Source organism: Oncorhynchus tshawytscha, linkage group LG22, assembly GCF_018296145.1.
Source record: "Oncorhynchus tshawytscha isolate Ot180627B linkage group LG22, Otsh_v2.0, whole genome shotgun sequence".
Lineage (NCBI taxonomy): Eukaryota > Metazoa > Chordata > Actinopteri > Salmoniformes > Salmonidae > Oncorhynchus > Oncorhynchus tshawytscha.
This window is the reverse complement of record NC_056450.1, coordinates 28,268,411-28,288,027: the sequence shown is the minus strand read 5'-3', so window position 1 is coordinate 28,288,027 and position 19,617 is coordinate 28,268,411. Positions and strand designations below refer to the sequence as shown.

General features: G+C 45.0%; 2 protein-coding genes across 3 annotated transcripts; one reads left to right on the top strand and one right to left on the bottom strand.

Annotated features, from left to right (window-relative positions):
* Positions 1-183: 183 nt before the first annotated feature.
* Positions 184-6,507, bottom strand: qars1 (glutaminyl-tRNA synthetase 1). The gene is made up of 23 exons (XM_024384989.2): positions 6,350-6,507; positions 5,635-5,785; positions 5,378-5,487; positions 5,110-5,185; positions 4,926-4,990; positions 4,763-4,816; positions 4,554-4,608; positions 4,405-4,476; positions 4,239-4,324; positions 4,017-4,103; positions 3,731-3,830; positions 3,513-3,591; positions 3,185-3,424; positions 3,001-3,093; positions 2,762-2,899; positions 2,317-2,404; positions 2,098-2,244; positions 1,918-2,019; positions 1,711-1,803; positions 1,387-1,517; positions 1,200-1,266; positions 941-1,066; positions 184-763 (listed from the first exon to the last, which is right to left on the bottom strand). The coding sequence occupies exons 1-23, from the start codon at positions 6,458-6,460 to the stop codon at positions 713-715; spliced, it is 2,322 nt and encodes a 773-aa protein (XP_024240757.1). The 5' UTR covers positions 6,461-6,507; the 3' UTR covers positions 184-712.
* A 175-nt stretch (positions 6,508-6,682) lies between these two features.
* ogg1 (8-oxoguanine DNA glycosylase) lies at positions 6,683-15,842 on the top strand. Of its 2 annotated transcripts, none has more exons than XM_024384991.2 (8): positions 6,683-6,958; positions 11,860-11,992; positions 12,170-12,531; positions 12,639-12,818; positions 12,945-13,126; positions 13,801-13,948; positions 14,045-14,094; positions 14,260-15,842. In XM_024384991.2, the coding sequence occupies exons 2-8, from the start codon at positions 11,883-11,885 to the stop codon at positions 14,431-14,433; spliced, it is 1,206 nt and encodes a 401-aa protein (XP_024240759.1). In that variant the 5' UTR covers positions 6,683-6,958; positions 11,860-11,882; the 3' UTR covers positions 14,434-15,842. The 2 variants fall into 2 exon arrangements, with proteins under 2 accessions (XP_024240759.1, XP_024240758.1); XM_024384990.2 differs by having other exon boundaries at positions 11,842-11,992.
* Positions 15,843-19,617: the final 3,775 nt, after the last annotated feature.

Sequence of the window (19,617 nt, the reverse complement as noted above, 5' to 3'; positions counted from 1 at the left end):
GTGTTCCTCCCACAATGCAAGTGTGCCTTTAAGTGGATTGTGTCGAAGTATGAGTGTGAGTGATGTCATCCCTTTCACTGCTTTTTAAAATGAATTGTTGTATTTAACCTTCACTGTTAAAGTTGATTAAGAAACACACCTACATTAACCCAAGGTAAACACTGACTCAGACACATTGTAATATCTATTTTACAATTGTTTTTCATGGTTTTATTCATGGTTTCCTCTCAAATGTGTCACCAAATGTTGCATTTGTAAGCATCTATGTTGTGAGAGATCAGCAGAGCTAAGCTTGATGATGATAAGTTTGACTATGGACTCAGAGCTTGACAGGATGGGTTCATATCATACAAACTTATAGTAAGACCCTTATTACCCCAATTATAAATGAGTTGTGGTCCTCAAAAGGAGGTACCTTGCGACAGTTTCCAAGTCTGTGCAAATGCTAAACTGAAAGATGCCCGAAAACCACAATTCTGGATTTCAAATCGACTCCTAAGCCCATCTGTAGATCTGGATTGGATAAGTCTATTCAATATGGCAAAAAGTCCAAGCCTATCAGAGGTCTATCAAGATGGAGCATTGCTTACACCCATTGATACTTTCAGATCTAAATCATGTCAGGTGTAGGGGACAGGGGTTGATTTGGGATTCAGACATGTTTGAGGGCTCATGGGAAGCAGGCAGTCCAGCTTGATCTCATTCCGCCCAATCACATCTTCCCGGGATCCTCTTTGAGGGTGACCGTTCTGTTGAAGACGAGCTGCAGGGAGAGGAAAGCTGCCGTTACCCTCTGGCTCATGCTCTATGGAAATTTCTCTTAGGTCACCAACTTCATAAGATTACATTCTACATTTCAAAGTAAACAATTTAATAACACCCCAGTTCTCACTCCTTTTTGCCACCTGTGTCAATCAACTATTCAGTTTCTGGACCGTACCTTGTCTGCTGTGCTGTCTGGGTCCAGTGCAAAGTAGCCCACTCTCTCAAATTGGAACTTATCAAACACTTTTGCCTTGCTCACGGAGATGTCCACCAAGGCACTGTCAATCACTTGCAGGGAGTTCTGGGGGACAGAGAGGACATAGGAAACATTTTGACATGAGTGCAACTCAAGAATCCTCTCCTTGTCTCCTTTCCTTAATCAGTATGTGCGGAGGTTGTGTGTGTCCATGACAGTAACACTTAGACACACTCACAGGGTTGATGTCACTTAGGAAGCCGCCGGGCACCTCAGACGGGTCCTCAGGATTTTTGTGAAGGAATCTGTAACAGACGGAAAAAAATTGACAGCGAGAGAGAAATCATTCCACACCTAGCAGACAGATATATTTATAGACGTGTCTCTCTCACAGACACACATGCAAAGCTTTTTCAGTGACTCACAGTCTTTCGTATAGACGGATTTCACACTTCTGGGGCTCGCTGACCCAGTGGATGAAGGCCTTAGGTTTCTCTGCAGCCTCATTGGAACTACAGCAATGCACCTCCAACTCCACCGCCCTGCCCTGGGCATCCTGAGAGAGATGGAGAGCGAGGGAGAAACAGAGTAAGAAAGCAGAAGATAATAGCAAAGTGAGAAGACAGAAGGTGTGGGGGACAGAAAGAAGACTAACATCCTGCCAGGACAAACAGGCATGTTTGTAGGTTCATAGTCTTAACATGGTTCTTTGTTTTTTGTAGTATTTCAATCTGAGAGAAGCATTTCACCTTGATGACCTTCTGTACAGATATGACATAGCCAGCATGCCTCAGGCCTACTGGCTGATCTGGGGTCAGACGCTTGTAGCCCTTCTCCATCACCTGCAGAGGGAGATTGTGTGTGAGAGCAGCAGGGTTAACACACACACACTTACAAAGTACACAGATCTTGTATTGAGAGCATGGGCACTAAGACCCACACAACTTGTCACCTACCTCTCTAAAGTCGCTCTGCTCGATGAAGATGGTGCGTGTAAATGGAATAACATGGCTGCCCATGAACTCATTGGCTGGGAAGTCAGGCACACGGACATCATTCTAGGAGAGGAGATAAATAAATGGTTCACATTCGCACTAATCCTTGAAGAAAAAGTGATTGTGTGAGTGTTTTCATACCCGTATGCCCTCAGGCAGGTTGGCGATGGTGACTTTGAGGGGCTCCAGGACGGCCATGGCTCGGGGGGCGTGGTCATTCAGCACATCCCTCACACACGACTCTAACATGTGGGGCTCCATCGTTGCCTGGGCAACAGTCACTCCAACCTGGCAAGATGGAATAAAACATTCAAACAATAGTATTGCTTACTCCACCATCTCCCTATCCCTCTCTCATACCTTCGCACAGAAGTTGTTGATGGCCTCAGATGGGAAGCCCCTCCTCCTCAGAGCAGTCAGAGTGAAGAGACGAGGGTCGTCCCAGTCCCTGCGAAACACAAACCGTCAGTGGAAGTCTCTCTCACACACAGATAGTTACTTTGGCACAAATAATGTAGTTTGGCTCTGGAAACAAATAGTTTGGTTGGGAGAAATCCAGATTTTCATACCATCATACGCCATTACCGTATGTGCACGCAAGGTGCTATAACAACAAAAAATAATAATTTAAGCAACAGGGATCTTGACAACTAGCCACTTAGCTAGCAAGTTAGCAAACCAAATGCATAGATGGAGCCCTGAGCTGGATCATACCGTTTCAAAATACCCTGGTATACGGTGTATTGCCCAAGACTACAGTTTGGCCATAGAAACAAATAGTTGTGTACATGTGTGTAATGCTGACCTGACAGTTCCTTCCTCCACCAGTTTGATGATCTTCCTCTTGGAGACCACGGTGTAGGTGAGGTTCAGACGGCCATATTCCCACTGCACAGGGCAGTACACGTCCAGAGCATTACACAGCCAGAAATACGATGACCGCCTGAAGGACACACACAAGCATATTAAGAGAATCAAAGGTTCTAAAGAACCAACAACTTAAAAGGAAAGTTGACCCAGAAACAACTACAACACACAGCATACCTGGCCTGGAACTCCTTGGTGCAGAGTGAGTGGGTGATGTTTTCAATGGAGTCACACAGACAGTGGGTGTAGTCATAGGTAGGATAGATACACCTGTGAAGAAAAAAGGCAGGTGGGGGTAGAACTGTGATGAGTATATTGAACTGTTAGAAGAAACACTGTGGTGTGTGTGTGTGTGTGTTACCATGCGTCCCCAGTGCGATGGTGGGCTGTGTATTTGATCCTGTAGGCCACGGGGTCCATCTTGCCGTCCTCCATCACTATCTTCATCCTGACTGTGGCCTCTCCCTCAGCGAACAGGCCCCGCCTCATCCTGTCAAACAGCACCAATGACTCCTCAGCAGGACGCTCTCGCCATGGCGACGGGGGCGGGTTGTGACCCTTCAGCTCCTCCCCCCGCTGGTGACACACGTAGGCATGGCCCCTAGAGAGATGAGCAAACACACAGACACACACATGCAAATTGTTCCACACATATGAGAATAAAGAGAAACACAGATAGCGTCACCCACCTACGGATGAGGTCCACTGCCAGGTCGTAAAGTCTCTGGAAGTTGTCGGAGGCGTGAGTGATTTCATAAGGCTTATAACCTGAGACACACACATACAGATGTTGCAGTGTGTTATGGTTGACTATGGCATGGCATTACCAGTCAGTGCTAAACCATTCTCTGGATGCTTTGCCAGTGTTGTTGTGATGTTAGGGTAAAATTGTACAACGGACACTCACCCAGCCACTCCACCATGTCTTTGATGGCAGTGAAGTACTTCTCCTCTTCCTTTTCTGGGTTAGTGTCATCATACCTCAAGTAGCAGATCCCATCGTTAGCCTGAGGAGGGAGAGAGGACAAGGAGATATGAAAAGAGGGCAACACACAATTGGGTTCTGTCAAGTACCCCATATGAAATCAACCCTTAGCCTTTACCAATAAGCTAAACGTAGCCTAAGCTATACTTAGCCTTCTGGTAGTGGTTAAGAGTGGTGCTGGTGTGTGGAGTGTGTGTCAGGGCCATACCTTAGCGTAGCCAAAATTAAAGTTGATGGCTTTGGCATGACCAATGTGAAGAATACCGTTGGGCTCTGGAGGGAAACGAGTTCGAATCTACAGTAATATAGACAGGCGAGAGAAAAACCAAGAGAGATCATTTAGTGAGTGATCAACAGTTCCACCTGCAGGCAGTATGAACCTTAAATGCATTCTGGTCATCCCACTTGTGACATTCCCTTATCTCCATACCTGTCCTCCAGTGAACTCCAGATGCTGCTTCAACAGGTCCATGGTTTTAGGAGTGACCACATAGCCCTCTGTTTTATAGTTCTCTCCTGGAGAAACAGGTCAGGGGCCAGGGGTTACAAGCTAGTATACTTACATTGGTCATGGATGAAGTGTCTCTCCATCTCACCTGGTTTGTGGAAATTCAAGGCCACTCCTCTCAGCTCATCCATCAGCGATCTGCCCTCAATCTTTATCTCCCCTACACACACAAAAGTATGTCAACACCCCTGACCACTTAACCCAGAGCAGCTTTATGTGGAGTCCCCAGGTCATTACCATTCATTGTGAGCTCCTCCTTCACCTCACCATCTGGAGCCTTAGCCTTCTGAGCCTGCACATAGGAGTTATTAATTTAGTAAATTCTATGTGATTATGCAGTCACATAACGGATTAATCCATTAGTAAAATGATCTGCGCTTTTGTGTGTGAAATATGATTGCACATTTCTTTTATAGACAGCTATGTTGAGCTGTGTGAAATGTTACCTTGGGTTTCTTCTCCAGGTCAGCCTCTGTCTTTGGGCCAAGGAGATGGAGGACCTGAGAGGGAACGGGGTCACAATATAAGCACACATCTGAGGTACAGTATATCTATGTTGATATATGCAATGCCTTCAGAGGACGAACATAAATGGATTGTTACACACACCTGCATGTCCACCTCGTTTTTGATCATCTTCCCATCAGCCCACATCAGGCCACCACGAGCCTCCCCTGTGAAGACAGAGGCATTCTCAATGAGACTGACATCCTCTCCTCCTTAACAACACAGATATTAATTTCCTCCAGTCCCAGAGGAGGTAATCAATATTCTATCAGGGCTGTATTCTTACCCATGAGCAGTCCCATGTTAAAACGGTACCTCTCCTGCAGTAGCTGGTCTTTGTGCTTCTTGATCACTTTTTCCACCTGTAACATACCACTGTTAGTCAAACCCCTCACACTACCTAGCAACTGTTAATAATCATCACTTGACAGAGACTATGTTTACAACATAACAACATTGCATGCAGAATTATGGGTAAACAGGAAATCTCTGAGCCCTCTAGTTAGGACTAAAGCCAGATGTTTTTCCAGGTCAAAATAAGCTCATGTCCTCACCTTGTCTTCTATCTGCTCTGGTGTTATGACCACTCCCACTCCACACAAAGACTCAAACTCCTGCTGGTTGATAGGGTCCTGGGGATGGCTCTTCACAAACTCCAAAGCAGCTAGAGGCGAGAGGAGCCAAAATCAAAGTGTCGTGTGTGTGTGTGTCAGAGAGAGAGAGACAGACAGAAATGGCCACGAGACAAAATGCTGATGACATACAGTCAACTACATTAATCAGTGATGTCAGGAAACGTGTGTTTGTCTACCTGCCAGTTGCAGCTCTGTACAGATCTTGCGTTGAGCGATGTGATCTGTGAGGAAGCCCAGGCGTTTGGGGTCTCGAAGACGAGAGGTCATTGTGTACAGGAGGGTCCCTGTCGCTTTGTCCACTCCTGCCGCCCCAAGCACCCGCTGGGCCTGTGGAAATCAACCAGTTGGAATAAATAGTGTTATTTATGTCGACACCACTTAACACTATTGAAAACAGTGTTGGGCCAATACCAAGTCGACTAGACCTGCAGATGAACTGACAGGAAAGCTGTCAATTGAATAGTCTGGATTGCTACTTTCAAGAACAAGTGCAGTACAGTGGAGATCTGGGTTATTTTTAGCTGGTCAAGTCAGGGTAAGATGAGTTCTAATGACAGGGTACACTAGAAAGAGGACTCCAAAGAAATTTCAAAGGGGCAGGCCTATAACATGTGTATGTGAAAATTTACAGTGAACTATCAGGTCTTTTCTTGTCACTATTATTCTTGATTTGTCAATAATACGTTTGAATGAATGTATTCACTCAGACTCATATCAAAGGATGAACTTGTCTGACTGAAATAAATGCCACAGCCAAAAAGAGTCAGTGAAATGACTAACGCTACTAAAACTAGCTAACGTTAGAGGATTTATGATCCTGTCAATACAGTCATATACACCCACGCCCGAGCTGCCAAGATGTAATACTTTTCCCAATCTCTGAAGTCATACCTGTGTAATAGCATCCTTTAGGGCAGAACATAAGGCATCATTTTTCAAAGTCTCCTTCGCTTTCTGCTCACTTAGCCCGATAGAAGTGAATAGTGTCAACGGATCCGCCATCTTTTACAATTTACACCAGCCAAACACGTTGCAAAAAATCATTTGTCTGGAGGGGCGGGGGTACTTCATAATCACGGAAAGAATGAAAGGACAGTCATATGAACCAATCATGTCGCGTCTGTTGGACCAATCATGAATAGTGTTTGTTGCAGTCGTTATATTACGCTCTCTCAACGAGCCAATCGTTGGTTGTGTTGATATCAGGAAGCTCCTGAGGGTGGGTTTCACAAATGTGTTGGTTGGTTGCATCAGACATTAGACGAATGAAATTATAAGTTTGAGTAATTCCTGAAAAATCATTAATACGCAGAATAATGTTAGAAATATTAACTAGGAAGTCAAATTGGCTGTTAATGTAAGAACGTAGTGACAAATATAGTACGTTAGTCACTCCGCGTAATCTTTATTTTCCATTCACAAGAGTCAAACACCGGGAAAGTCATTATAGGCCCACACACATCCAGGGAGTGAAGATACGTGTAAACATCTGCTCTCAAAGTAAGAAGCTATAACTTCTTGTAATGACAAGCTGGTTTTAACATAGATTTGCGTAATATGTTAGCTATTCTACTATGATTTTGAGTTGACTCAGCATGTCGAGCTAACCTAATTAGTAGCCTGTAGACTAGCTAGCTAACTACTAACTTAACTAGTTATTACCAGAGCAAGAGCCGAAGTAATCAGTATACTGTAACGACCCTGGGTCGAGCATGTTTTTGGGCACAGTCGATAGCGCGCTGGACTTCGGGCTAGAAGGTCGAGGGTTCAAGGCCTGCTCCCTGTCTGTTTCATTACAATACGTTATTCCACTAACGTTAGCTATCATTGTTATTACACAAGTTGCTAGACAGGTAACGTTAGGCAACGAAGCCTCCTCCCTAAGTTTATTTTATTCACTGCTTTAGCACACTCTGCCAAACCGGATGTCCTAGCCATGTCTGAAACCTGGTTTAGGAAGGCCACCAAAAATCCTGAAATTTTCGTCCCTAACTATAACATTTCCCAACAAGATAGAACTGCCAAAGGGGCGGAGTTGCAATCTACTGCAGAGCTCTGTCATACTATCCAGGTCTGTGCCCAAACAATTCAAGCTTCTACTTCTAAAAATACACCTTTCTAGAAACAAGTCTCTCACCGTTGCGCTTGTTATAGACCACCTTCAGCCCCAAGCTGTGCCCTGGACACCATATGTGAATTGATTGCCACCCATTTATCTTCAGAGCTCGTACTGTTAGGTGAACTAAACTGGGACATGCTTAACACCCCGGCCGTCCAACAATCTAAGCTAGACGCCCTCAATCTCACACAAATTATCATTGAACCTACCAGGTACAATCTCAAATCCGTAAACACAGACACCCTCATAGACATCATCCTGACCAACTTGCCCTCTAAATACACCTCTGCTGTCTTCAACCAGGATCTCAGCGATCACGGCCTTATTGCCTGTGTCCGTAATGGGTCTGCGGTCAAACTACCATCCCTCATCACTGTCAAACGCTCCCTAAAACACTTCAGCGAGCAGGCCTTTCTAATCGACCTGGCCCAGGTATCCTGGAAGGATATTGACCTCATTCTGTCAGTAGAGGATGCCTGGATATTCTTTAAAAGTGCTTTCCTCATCTTAAATAAGCATGCCCCATTCAAAAAATGTAGAACCAGGAATAGATATAGCCCTTGGTTCACTCCAGACCTGACTGCCCTTGACCAGCACAAAAACATCCTGTGGCGTACCGCATAAGCATCGAATAGCCCCCGCAATACGCAACTTTTCATTGAAGTTAGGAACCAGTATACACAGGCAGTTAGGAAAGCAAAGGCTAGCTTTTTCTAACAGAAATGTGCATCCTGTAGCACAACCTCCAAAAAGTCCTGGGATACTGTAAAGTCCATGGAGAATAAGAGCACCTCCTCCCAGCTGCCCACTGCACCGAGGCTAGGAAACTCTCTCACCACCGATAAATCCATGATAATTAAGAATTTCAATAAGCATTTCTCTATGGCTGGCCATGCTTTCCACCTGTCTACCCCTACCCCAGTCAACAGCCCTGCACCCCCCACAGCAACTTGCCCAAGCTTCCCCCATTTCTCCTTCACCCAAATCCAGATAGCTGATGTTCTGAAAGAGTTGCAAAATCTGGACCCCTACAAATCAGCTGGGCTAGACAATCTGGACCCTCTCTTTCTAAAATTATCCGCTGCAATTGTTGCAACCCCTATTTACTAGCCTGTTCAGCCTCTCTTTCGTATCGTCTGAGATCCCCAAAGATTGGAAAACTGCTGCGGTCATCCCCCTCTTCAAAGGTGGAGACACTCTATCCTACCCTGCCTTTCTAAGGTCTTCGAAAGCCAAGTTAACAAACAGATCACTGACCATTTCGAATCCCACCGTACCTTCTCCGCTATGCAATCTGGTTTCCAAGCTGCTCATGGGTGCACCTCAGCCACGCTCAAGGTCCTAAACAATATCTTAACCGCTATTGATAAGAGACAATACTGTGCAGCCGTCTTCATCGACCTGGCCAAGGCTTTCGACTCTGTCAATCACCACATTCTTATCGGCAGACTCAACAGCCTTGGTTTCTCAAATGACTGCCTCGCCTGGTTCACCAACTACTCAGAAGGAGTTCAGTGTGTCAAATTGGAGAGCCTGTTGTCTGGACCTCTTGCAGTCTCTATGGGGGTGCCACAGGGTTCAATTCTCGGGCCGACTCTTTTCTCTCTATTCATCAATGATGTCGCTCCTGCTGCTGGTGATTCTCTGTTCCACCTCTACGAAGACGACACCATTCTGTATACTTCTGGCCCTTCCTTGGACACTGTGTTAACTAACCTCCAGATGAGCTTCAATGCCATACAACTTTATTGCCTTACCTACCTAATCTTGCCTCATTTGCACACACTGTATATAGATTTTTTCTATTGTATTATTGACTGTACGTTTGTTTATTCCATGTGTAACACTGTGTTGTTGTTTGTGTCGCACTGCTTTTCTTTATCTTGGCCAGGTTGCAGTTGTAAATGAGAACTTGTTCTCAACTGGCCTAACTGGTGAAAAAAAAAAAAGTTAACTGGCTAACGTTACTGACAGATTCATTCTTACACGGAACCCAAACTGGCTGCGTGGGTGCGCCATTGTGCATACATTTATTTTGTCCCCCCCACACCAAACACGATCAATGACATGCAGGTTAAAATATCAAAACAAACTCTGAACCAATTACATTAATTTGGGGACATGTCGAAAAGCATCATACATGTATGGAAATTTTATTGTTATTGTTAAAATTGTTATTTTACCTGAAATGCACTAGGTCCTCTACTCCGACAATTAATCCACACATAAAACGGTCAACCAAATTGTTTCTAGTCATCTCTCCGCCTTCCAGGCTTTTTCATCTTTGAACTTATATGGTGATTGGCATCGAAACATTCATAGTATTACTACGACGACCGGTAAAACAGTTTGTCTTTCAATCACCCAAGTGGGTATAACCAATGAGGAGACGGCAAGTGGGTACCTGCTTCTATAAACCAATGATGAGATGGGAGAGGCAGAACTTGCAGCGCGATCTGCGTCAGAAATGGGAAAGACTTATAGTTTAGCCCTTGGCAACGCAGATGCTCGTTGGCGCGTGTGAGCATTGTGGGTGCAGTAATTGACTAATTGACTAACAATCCAAGATTAATTCTGATCTTAACTCCACTGTTTTTATTGTATGAAAAACTGATGATGGTGGTGTGCACTTTGTATGCATTGAGTCAAGGATGGTTCTCTTGTGATTTCTCTATGTGACAAGACTATGTCGGTGAGTAAATAATTAGCCTCTGCCATCCATTATATTGGCGAACGTAGCCACAATCACTAGAGCACCAACTGACGAGCTCAGTTCAAGACTATCCTATCAACAAGACCTGAAGGACTGTAGGGAGTTGTGGCTGAATAAGGACATGGACACACCTAGCTGTTTTTTCTATGCATCGTCAAGACTGAATGGCAGCTTCGGTTAAGGGGGAGTTGTGTGTCCCTTTGTTAACAACAGCTGGTGCGCAATCTCTAATGTTATGGAAGTCTTGAGGTTTTACTAATGATAAGCTGCAGACCACACTATTTACCAATAGTTTTCATCTATAGTTTTTGTAGCTTTCTATTTACCACCACAAACCAAAGCTGGCAGTAAGACCGCACTCAATGAGCTGTATAGGGCCAAAAGCAAACAAGAAAATGTACATCCAGAGGCGGCGCTCCTAGTGGCCAGTGATCATGGTAGGCAACACACATCCGCCATGCTAACCCTCAACATGTGGGCCCTGCAAGGGTGCATGCTTAGTCCCCTCCTGTACTCCCTGTTCACCCATGACTGCATGGCCACGCACGTTCATTAAGTTTGCTGACAACAAACGGTGGTTGGCTTGATCACCACTGACAATGAGACAGCCTATAGGGAGGAGGTCAGTGACCTGGCAGTGTGGTGCCAGGACAACAACCTCTCCCTCACTGTCAGCAAGACAAAGGAGCTGATCGTGGACTACAGGAAACGGAGGGTCGAGCACGGCTCCATCCACATCGACTCATCTGTAGTGGAGCGGGTTCGAGAGCTTCAAGTTCCTCGGTGTCCACATCACTAAGGAATTATCATGGTTCCACACATACCAACACAGTTGTAAAGAAGGCATGACAAATCCTCTTCCCCCTTAGGAGGCTAAAAAGATTCGGCATGGCCTTTTAGATCATCAAAGTTCTACAGCTGAACTATCGAGAGCATCTTGACTGGCTGCATCATGACTTGGTATTGCAGCTGCTTGGCATTGGACCACAAGGAGCTACAGAGAGTAGTGCGTATGGCCCAGTACATCACTGGGGCAGAGCTCCCTGCCATCCAGGACCTCTATACCAGGCGGTGTAGGAAGTCACAGACTGTTCTCTCTGCTACCGCACGACAACCGATACCGATGCACCAAGTCTAGAACCAACAGAACCCTGAACAACTTCTACCCCCAATCCATAAAACTGCTAAATATTTAGTCCAGGTAGCTATTGGTTAACTGTTTAACTATACTGATACCCCGTGTATATAGCCATATTATCCTTACTCATTGTGTATTTATTCTATTATTTATCCTTTTTCTCTGCATTGTTTGGAAGGGCCTGTGAGTAAGCCTTTCACTGTTAGTTTGTTGTTTACAAAGTGTGACAAATAACATCTTATTTTGTTGCTACACTATTAGGAAAAAAGGTGCCATCTATGACCTAAAGGGGTTCTTCAGCTGTCCCCATAGGAGAATTGTTCTCCTATGGGAACAGGCGAAGAACCCTTATTTCGAGTTCATTGCCTCCACTATCCATCTCATCAGATATACTCCACTGTTCATCTCATCAGATATCTCTGATACTACAGTATGTGGTGAGTGATCCAGCACTATGTCCCAGCATGCATTGCTGTCGGCGGGGACCAAGTCATGGCGCTCCCTGGCCTGCTCACGATCAGAGCTCCGTTTGGACCTCACACTAGGCTGCGGACAGAGCTTCCGGTGAGTTCCTTTGACCACTGCTTCGCTGATTCTATAGAGCAATGGCAGGCCACATCTTACATGACCCAAGGCTCTGCCAAAGGCATTAGCAAGTATTGAAATGATCTCTAATTCACTCACTACCTCTCAAACCATTTATCCTAACCCTCTGTTGTCCCTCCCCATTTTCCCTGCCAGCTGGCGAGAGACAGGGGATGGCCACTGGACCGGAGTGATGGGGGGACGAGTGTGGACTCTCACCCAGACAGACGACACACTATGGTACCACACATACAATAGCCCCAACACCATAGGAGGGGATGGGAGGAAGCGGAGGGCAGGTTCCTTGCTCCAGGGGTCAAAGGGGTCAGGGAAAAGATCCAAGGGAGTGATAGAGGGGAAGGAGGAAGAAGAGGGGGAGCCAGTGGCTGTGACCCCAGACAGGAAGGAGGAAGAGCTGCTGAATGATTATTTCCAGCTGAAGGTGAAGCTGGGGGATCTGTACAGAGATTGGGGAGCAGCCGACCCACACTTTAACAGCATTGCCAAGATCTTCACAGGTAAGTTGGTTTGTGTTTGTAATACTGTGCATCTATTATGTCTCTTGTGTGTATGCGTGCATGTGCGTTTCATACTTTACAGTGTGTGTGTTCTGTCTCTTCCCCAGGTGTGCGTATGCTGCGTCAGGACCCCACAGAGTGCCTGTTCTCCTTCATCTGCACCTCTAACAACCACATCTCTCGTATCCAGGGCATGGTGGAGAGGCTGTGCCAGTCCTTGGGCACCCCTCTGTGTCAGCTGGACCAGACCAGCTACCACGACTTCCCCTCCCTGCATGCACTCGCAGGTTCCACCTCCACTACCACCAACACTACTCTGTCTGATTGTCTGACATCTGTCTATCTCTCTCTTTCAAATCCTTTGTTTTATCAAATGTTTTGGGCTCTGACATGTCCTATGATATGATTGACAGACAACAGTGTGGAGGCTTGTCTGAGGGACCTGGGGTTTGGGTACAGGGCCAGGTTCCTGCAGCAGAGTGCAAGACAGATCCTGGACTCTCACGGTGGGCCCCATTGGCTCCAGGGGCTCCGCAGTGCCCCCTACCTGCAGGCACGTGACGCACTGCGCACCCTGCCCGGGGTAGGCCCCAAGGTATGCCTCAACCCTTCAGGACAATTAAGGGTGCATAACATAGTAAATGTAGGCATAACATAGTAAAACTAAATCCGGGACACTCAAATTTGTATGATATGTTACGTCTGGTATGGTTACATAAGACGGATAGTTACTTAGGGTGGTTGGTAGGGGTGGATGTATAGTGAACGTCTAGCAACCCAAAGGTTGCAAGTTTGAATCTGATCACGGACAACTCTAGAATTTGATCTAATTAGCAACTTTTCAACAGCTTACTACTTTTTAGCTAATTTGCACCGACAGTACACAGCATGTTAGCTAAACCTTCCCCTAACCTTAACCCTTTAACCTAACTCTTAAACTTAACCATAACCCTTAGCCTAGCTAACTTTAGCCAGCTCGCTGACGCTAACCACCTAGCTAGAATTCGTAACATATCATACATTTTCCAAATTCACAACATATTGTCTGTTTTGCAAATTTGTAACATAATATTGTTTGTAATTTGTAACATATACGAAATGACTGATTCACATCCACAAATGAATACAATCCATACGAAACTTAACGTATCATACTAAATAAAGTGTCTCGGATTTACGTACAGAATAATACTAAATGCTCTGAGGCCAGGTTGACTACACATGTATTATTCACAAGCATAGAAAGTGTTACCTGGGTTCCCCTTGTAGGTGGCAGACTGTGTGTGTCTGATGTCTCTGGAAAAGGCCTGTGTTGTGCCTGTGGATACACACGTGTGGCAAATCGCAAAACGAGACTACAGTTGTGCGGCGGGCAACGGGCAGAAGAGCCTCACAGACAAGGTCCACCGTCAAATAGGTGAGGATTCACGGTACAAGGATGTGTTTAACAGGCTTTAACAGTGTCCTTCTGAATATTACCAATCACTAATTGACTGATTTTGTTTCTGCACAGGGGACTTCTTCAGGCAGCTGTGGGGTCCTTATGCTGGTTGGGCACACTCGGTGAGAAAAATAACTGGTGGTCAGAATCCATCCACTCATCTGTTCACTTCCTCTCTCTGCTCTCTCTCACTCTCTTTCTCTAATCTATCCATCCAACTTGAGACACTGGTAACTTTCAATAAATCATGCATTGATGTCAATGGAGCTTGACTGTCACTCTCTCAGGTGTTGTTCTGTTCCGACCTGAAGAAGTTCCAGAAGCTGAAAGAAACACACTCTCTGAAACAGGAGGAGGAGGAGAAGGTCAAGATAAAGGAGGAGGGAGAGGGAATAAACAAGAAAATTATAAAAATGTGTAATAGAAAGGTGAAAATGTCTGTGAAGGAGGAGGTGGAGTGAGGTCAGTAGAAGTTATGTGTTGGTGATTTATGTTATTTCAGGAAGCTAACCTGAATGTGTGTCATTCTTTGCACACCTCTCTGGAGCAACTAGGCTATGAGTCTGACTGTTTTACCTGTTCTCTTCAGGTTCATGACATGATTAACTGCAAACCAAGGTCGCTGTCAGTGGAGATTGTTCCTGATCACTTTGTAGAATGATGTAAGACAGAGCTATAAATGTGATACACGTTATAAAAGAGAGTTCACTCTGAACCAGACTTCTCACATTATCTGTCATACATTTATGTTCAGCTCTAAACTGAAGGCTGGTGTTTAATTTGACTGCGATTTCTGTCTGTGAATGAAGCTCTATAGGTATGTGTCATTTCCCACTGCCGTCTCTACATATGAACTACAAACATAGAAACCGTGTGTTTATCTTATCTTTTCTAGATTCATGGACCACTACACAGACTCTGTAACAGTTCATTTTTATACTGAAATTAACAGGTTTTGGACTACTTTCCTTTGTCAGTGTTGTTTGGAGATTATGCACACATTTTGAATAAGCCTATTTGTCGATAATCCCACTCCTTTGATCCCCTATATTTGTCTTTCCATCAGTGTAGTAGGCTTAGACCATAGAGTTAGAGGACTCTAGTTGGATAAATGGGACATATATTATATCCCTATTATTCTCAGACAGAAAAGGTGCAGAGCGTCAGAGGTGGCCTCTAGATGGCAATATGATATGGGAAGATTCTGCATCATAGTATCATGTGATTTTTCCAGGTCAGTCACTGTTAAAAGATGATTCTACTTTATACTTCATTGTTTGCTGAGCTAGCTTATATTAAGTAGTCAATGACCCTCAGGGTAGCCTATGTGCCAATGCATTTAGTGGTGTTGACGTGTGCAGGTTCGTATGTCCAAAAATGTTGTCCATTGCTGGTGCAATACACACTCCATCTCTCTTGACAATTCTATATGTTTACTGTGCATATCTGTGAGTCTGTCCAAAATAAGCAGTATATCCGGCCAGCTATGAAATGCCATGGTGTCTGTACATGTATCTATAGGCATTAGTCAGGTGCGTCAGCATGTCTGTTTATAGTTGGGATTGCAGTTATCTGCCCTCAGTGCTATGAGCTATAAGTGTGTATATGTCACTCTGGGCTGCCACTGGTGTCTAGGATAGTGTGGGCTATATGGGAGTCACTGGGAGAGTTTGACTGTAATATAACCTGTATGTAACGTAGATCTTTTTTTAGCCAACTCCTCTGTCATGTTTGTTGTCAGACCATTTGCAGTTAGCTACAGCACAAACAGACATGGCTAGAGTGTATGGATTTGAGTGTGTCACTCAAAAATCAAGACATTCATAGATCAAGACACTGTAATTAAAGTACATAACATTCGTCATCTATACTGAATGGATATGTGTGCTCATTAATGGGTAGCCTAAGCTACTTATGTAAGCATACATTCATGTATGTGTACTTGCATATGTATGTATGTCTGCATCCATAGGTTCTTTGTGTGTGTGTGTGTGTGTGTGTGTGTGTGTGTGCGTGCGTGCGTAAGCGATGTGTGTATAGGGGGTGTTTGTGGTGTGTGTGTGCGTGTGTAAAGGGTGTTTGTGGTGTGTGTGTGTGTATAAAGGGTGTGTGTGTATATAAGGGGTGTGTGTGTGGTGTGTATGTGTGTATAAGGGGTGTGTGCAGCCATGTGTGTGTTAATGTGTGAGTGAGTCAGCTTTCATCTCCAGTCCAGTTGAGTTGGGCAGGAGCCGGGGTCCAGCTTTAGGGCACAGAGAGAGAGAGAGAGCACACAGATATAAATAGGAGTGGAAGAACGCGAGGGAAAAAACAGCGGGATGGATAGAGGAGAAAAGGGGGGATTGACATAGGTCGACTAAATAGGCGATATCTGCAACGTGAACACAAACACATTTGCTCGCTATGACCAAAATAGCCCTACAACCCTGTATGTTGCGTAAGTGATATGTCCCAGTGTGTGTCTTGTCTGTCTATAGTGTGTATGCTGAAAGGAGAAGATGCTGGTCCCCTGAAGCGGTTGTGTTACTCTCCTCAGCCACCAGGGGGCACACTCCCAGATCCCCAGCACAAAGAGGGGCTTGTGTCCCCTGCCAGATGTGCAGCAGTAGGGGTGTGTTTGCCTCCCTGCGCAGAAACATGTGAGGTTTGTGAGAGGAGGTTGTGTGTGTGGAGATGTGTTACAGAGAAAGAGTATGGCATGTGTGTGTGTGTGTGTGTGTGTGTGTGTATACACACGCATGTACTTGAATGCACGCGTGTGTGAGAGAGAGACCGAGTGTCTTAATTATGCTAGAAATGTATGTGTGTTGATTTATCTGTATGAGTATGCCTCCATGTTGCTCTCATTGTTATGGCTTTGGTGTTCTTCTTAAATGGAAAGACAGCATGAAAGCCAATGGAACATCTGCCTCTTCACAACTTTCTCTGACACACATGTGCTCTGTTCTTCCCTCTCTCTCTTCCTTTCACATACACCAAACATGGTCTGTCTGTCTCCTACTGTTCCTCTCCCCTCTGTCTAATAATACAAGACACATGATAGCTATTCTATTAAACAATAACAGCTGCAATATTAGTTTTTTCCTCTGTTAAATAGACACTGAGATGTGGATAGTATCATACTGTACAGAGACTGGAATGGGGTACACCCCTCTTGTCCTTCCAGATCTGATGAAACCCAATGCTGGTGGAGGGAGAGGGGGAGACTGAGAGAGAGGGAGAGCGACCCCTATACAGATCTCTCTTTTCGGGGCCCAGAGTGGGGGATTATCCCTGAGTGTCTAGACAACCAGAGAGAGGCCGGAGCCAGTGGAGGTATTTTGGTGCTAATCTCCCCACTGACTCCTCTGTGGTTATACATTAGCATATGAGAAGCCTGAGCTAGGGCTAATAAGCAAGGATTTATCACGTCAATGAAATTAATATGGGTCTTAATCGGATTGCTTTTATCCTGCTGCTGCAGTGTTATTTACGTGCCTTTTTTTTGGAAGGAAAGATCTGTTCTGATTTAGAGGTAGATGTGTTTGGCTTCCTGGCAGGACAGCGTGTTTTCCATTGGGTTTCAGTCTAGAAGTCCTAATGGTATGCATCTACCTCATTGTTCCAGGAAGGTGTGTGATCTACTGCCTGCCTGACTGTTTGTGTCTGACTGCTGGTATGTTTGCTAACATGAGGCTGTGAATTTCTGTGTGACTGTTTGTCTCTGTGTTTTCAGACCGACAAACTCCCTCTCTCAGCTCAAGGACATTTCTCAAAGAACACTTATGGCTTCAAGTGTGCCGGAAAGCAAACCATGTTTGTTTCTAGACCTCCTGAAGCATGTACTGTACCCCTCTAACTATCTGTCTGTCATGTTCTCTATCTCTCCCTGTGTCTATAATATGGCTTAGGTTATCCTTCTGTCTCTCCCAGTGGTCCTCTCGTTCTCTGTCAATCCTTCTCCCTCTCTCTCTCTCTCTCTCTCTCTCTCTCTCTCTCTCTCTCTCTCTCTCTCTCTCTCTCTCTCTCTCTCTTTCTCTCTCTCTCTCTGATATACATTTCCATGTGAGACACATGGACACGTTGGGTGGTGGGCCATTCTTGATACACATGGGAAACTGTTGAGCATGAAAAACCCAGCAGCTTTGCAGTTCTTGACACAAACCGGTGCGCCTGGCACCTACTGCCATACCTCATTCAAAGGCACTTAAATATTTTTGCCTTGCCCATTCACCCTCTGAATTGCACACATACACAATCCATGTCTCAATTGTTTCAAGGCTTTAAAATCCTACTTTAACCTGTCTCCTCCCCTTCATCTACACTGATTTGAAGTGGATTTAACATACGACATCAATAAGCGATCATAGCTTTCACCTGCATTCACCTGGTCAGTCTATGTAATGGAAAGCCCAGGTGTCCTTAAAATGTTTCACACTCAGTGTAGATATTCTCTCGTATATCGCACAGGCAGACAGATGGACTCCTGTGTTGGGCTGGTGACTCATTGGGGCCTTTTGGGTGATTTTAGGCTGTCAGCTGAAACAGGCCCAGTGATAGGACCAGATTACTGTAATCTCGTTAGCCAGGGAACGTAGCTGGGTAATTCCCCGGTCATATGCTAAACACACAGCAACACATTCTCCCATTCACACTAAACACATTCCTGTGGTCATTCCTATAGCGTAGCCTTTATGTGCTGTGGTCATTCCTAGAGGGTTTCCTTTATGTGCTGTGGTCATTCCTAAAGGGTTTCCTTTAAGTGCTGTGGTCATTCCTATAGGGTTTCCTTTATGTGCTGTGGTCATTCCTATAGCGTAGCCTTTATGTGCTGTGGTCATTCCTATAGCGTAGCCTTTATGTGCTGTGGTCATTCCCATAGTGTAGCCTTTATGTCCTGTGGTCATTCCTATAGGGTTTCCTTTATGTGCTGTGGTCAGTCCTATAGCGTAGCCTTTATGTGCTGTGGTCATTCCTATAGCATAGCCTTTATGTGCTGTGGTCATTCCTATAGCATAGCCTTTATGTGCTGTGGTCATTCCTATAGTGTAGCCTTTATGTGCTGTGGTCATTCCTATAGTGTAGCCTTTATGTGCTGTGGTCATTCCTAAAGGGTTTCCTTTATGTGCTGTGGTCATTCCTAAAGGGTTTCCTTTATGTGCTGTGGTCATTCCTATAGGGTTTCCTTTATGTGCTGTGGTCATTCCTATAGCGTAGCCTTTATGTGCTGTGGTCATTCCTAAAGGATTTCCTTTATGTGCTGTGGTCATTCCTATAGCGTAGCCTTTATGTGCTGTGGTCATTCCTATAGGGTTTCCTTTATGTGCTGTGGTCAGTCCTATAGCGTAGCCTTTATGTGCTGTGGTCATTCCTAAAGGGTTTCCTTTATGTGCTGTGGTCATTCCTATAGCGTAGCCTTTATGTGCTGTGGTCATTCCTATAGCGTAGCCTTTATGTGCTGTGGTCAGTCCTATAGCGTAGCCTTTATGTGCTGTGGTCATTCCTAAAGGGTTTCCTTTATGTGCTGTGGTCATTCCTATAGCGTAGCCTTTATGTGCTGTGGTCATTCCTATAGGGTTTCCTTTATGTGCTGTGGTCAGTCCTATAGCGTAGCCTTTATGTGCTGTGGTCATTCCTAAAGGGTTTCCTTTATGTGCTGTGGTCAT

Bases quoted from the DNA above. Each gene is read 5' to 3' on its own strand.
- qars1 (XM_024384989.2), bottom strand. From the start codon at position 6,460: ATGGCGGATCCGTTGACACTATTCACTTCTATCGGGCTAAGTGAGCAG. The intron at 5,186-5,377 runs GTGAGGACATGA...GGTATGTTACAG, and splicing joins CAGAGCAGATAGAAGACAAG to GTGGAAAAAGTGATCAAGAA. The intron at 2,245-2,316 runs GTATGAGAGAGG...CCATCTTGCCAG, and splicing joins TCAACAACTTCTGTGCGAAG to GTTGGAGTGACTGTTGCCCA.
- ogg1 (XM_024384991.2), top strand. From the start codon at position 11,883: ATGTCCCAGCATGCATTGCTGTCGGCGGGGACCAAGTCATGGCGCTCC. The intron at 11,993-12,169 runs GTGAGTTCCTTT...TTTCCCTGCCAG, and splicing joins GGCTGCGGACAGAGCTTCCG to CTGGCGAGAGACAGGGGATG. The intron at 12,532-12,638 runs GTAAGTTGGTTT...TCTCTTCCCCAG, and splicing joins CATTGCCAAGATCTTCACAG to GTGTGCGTATGCTGCGTCAG.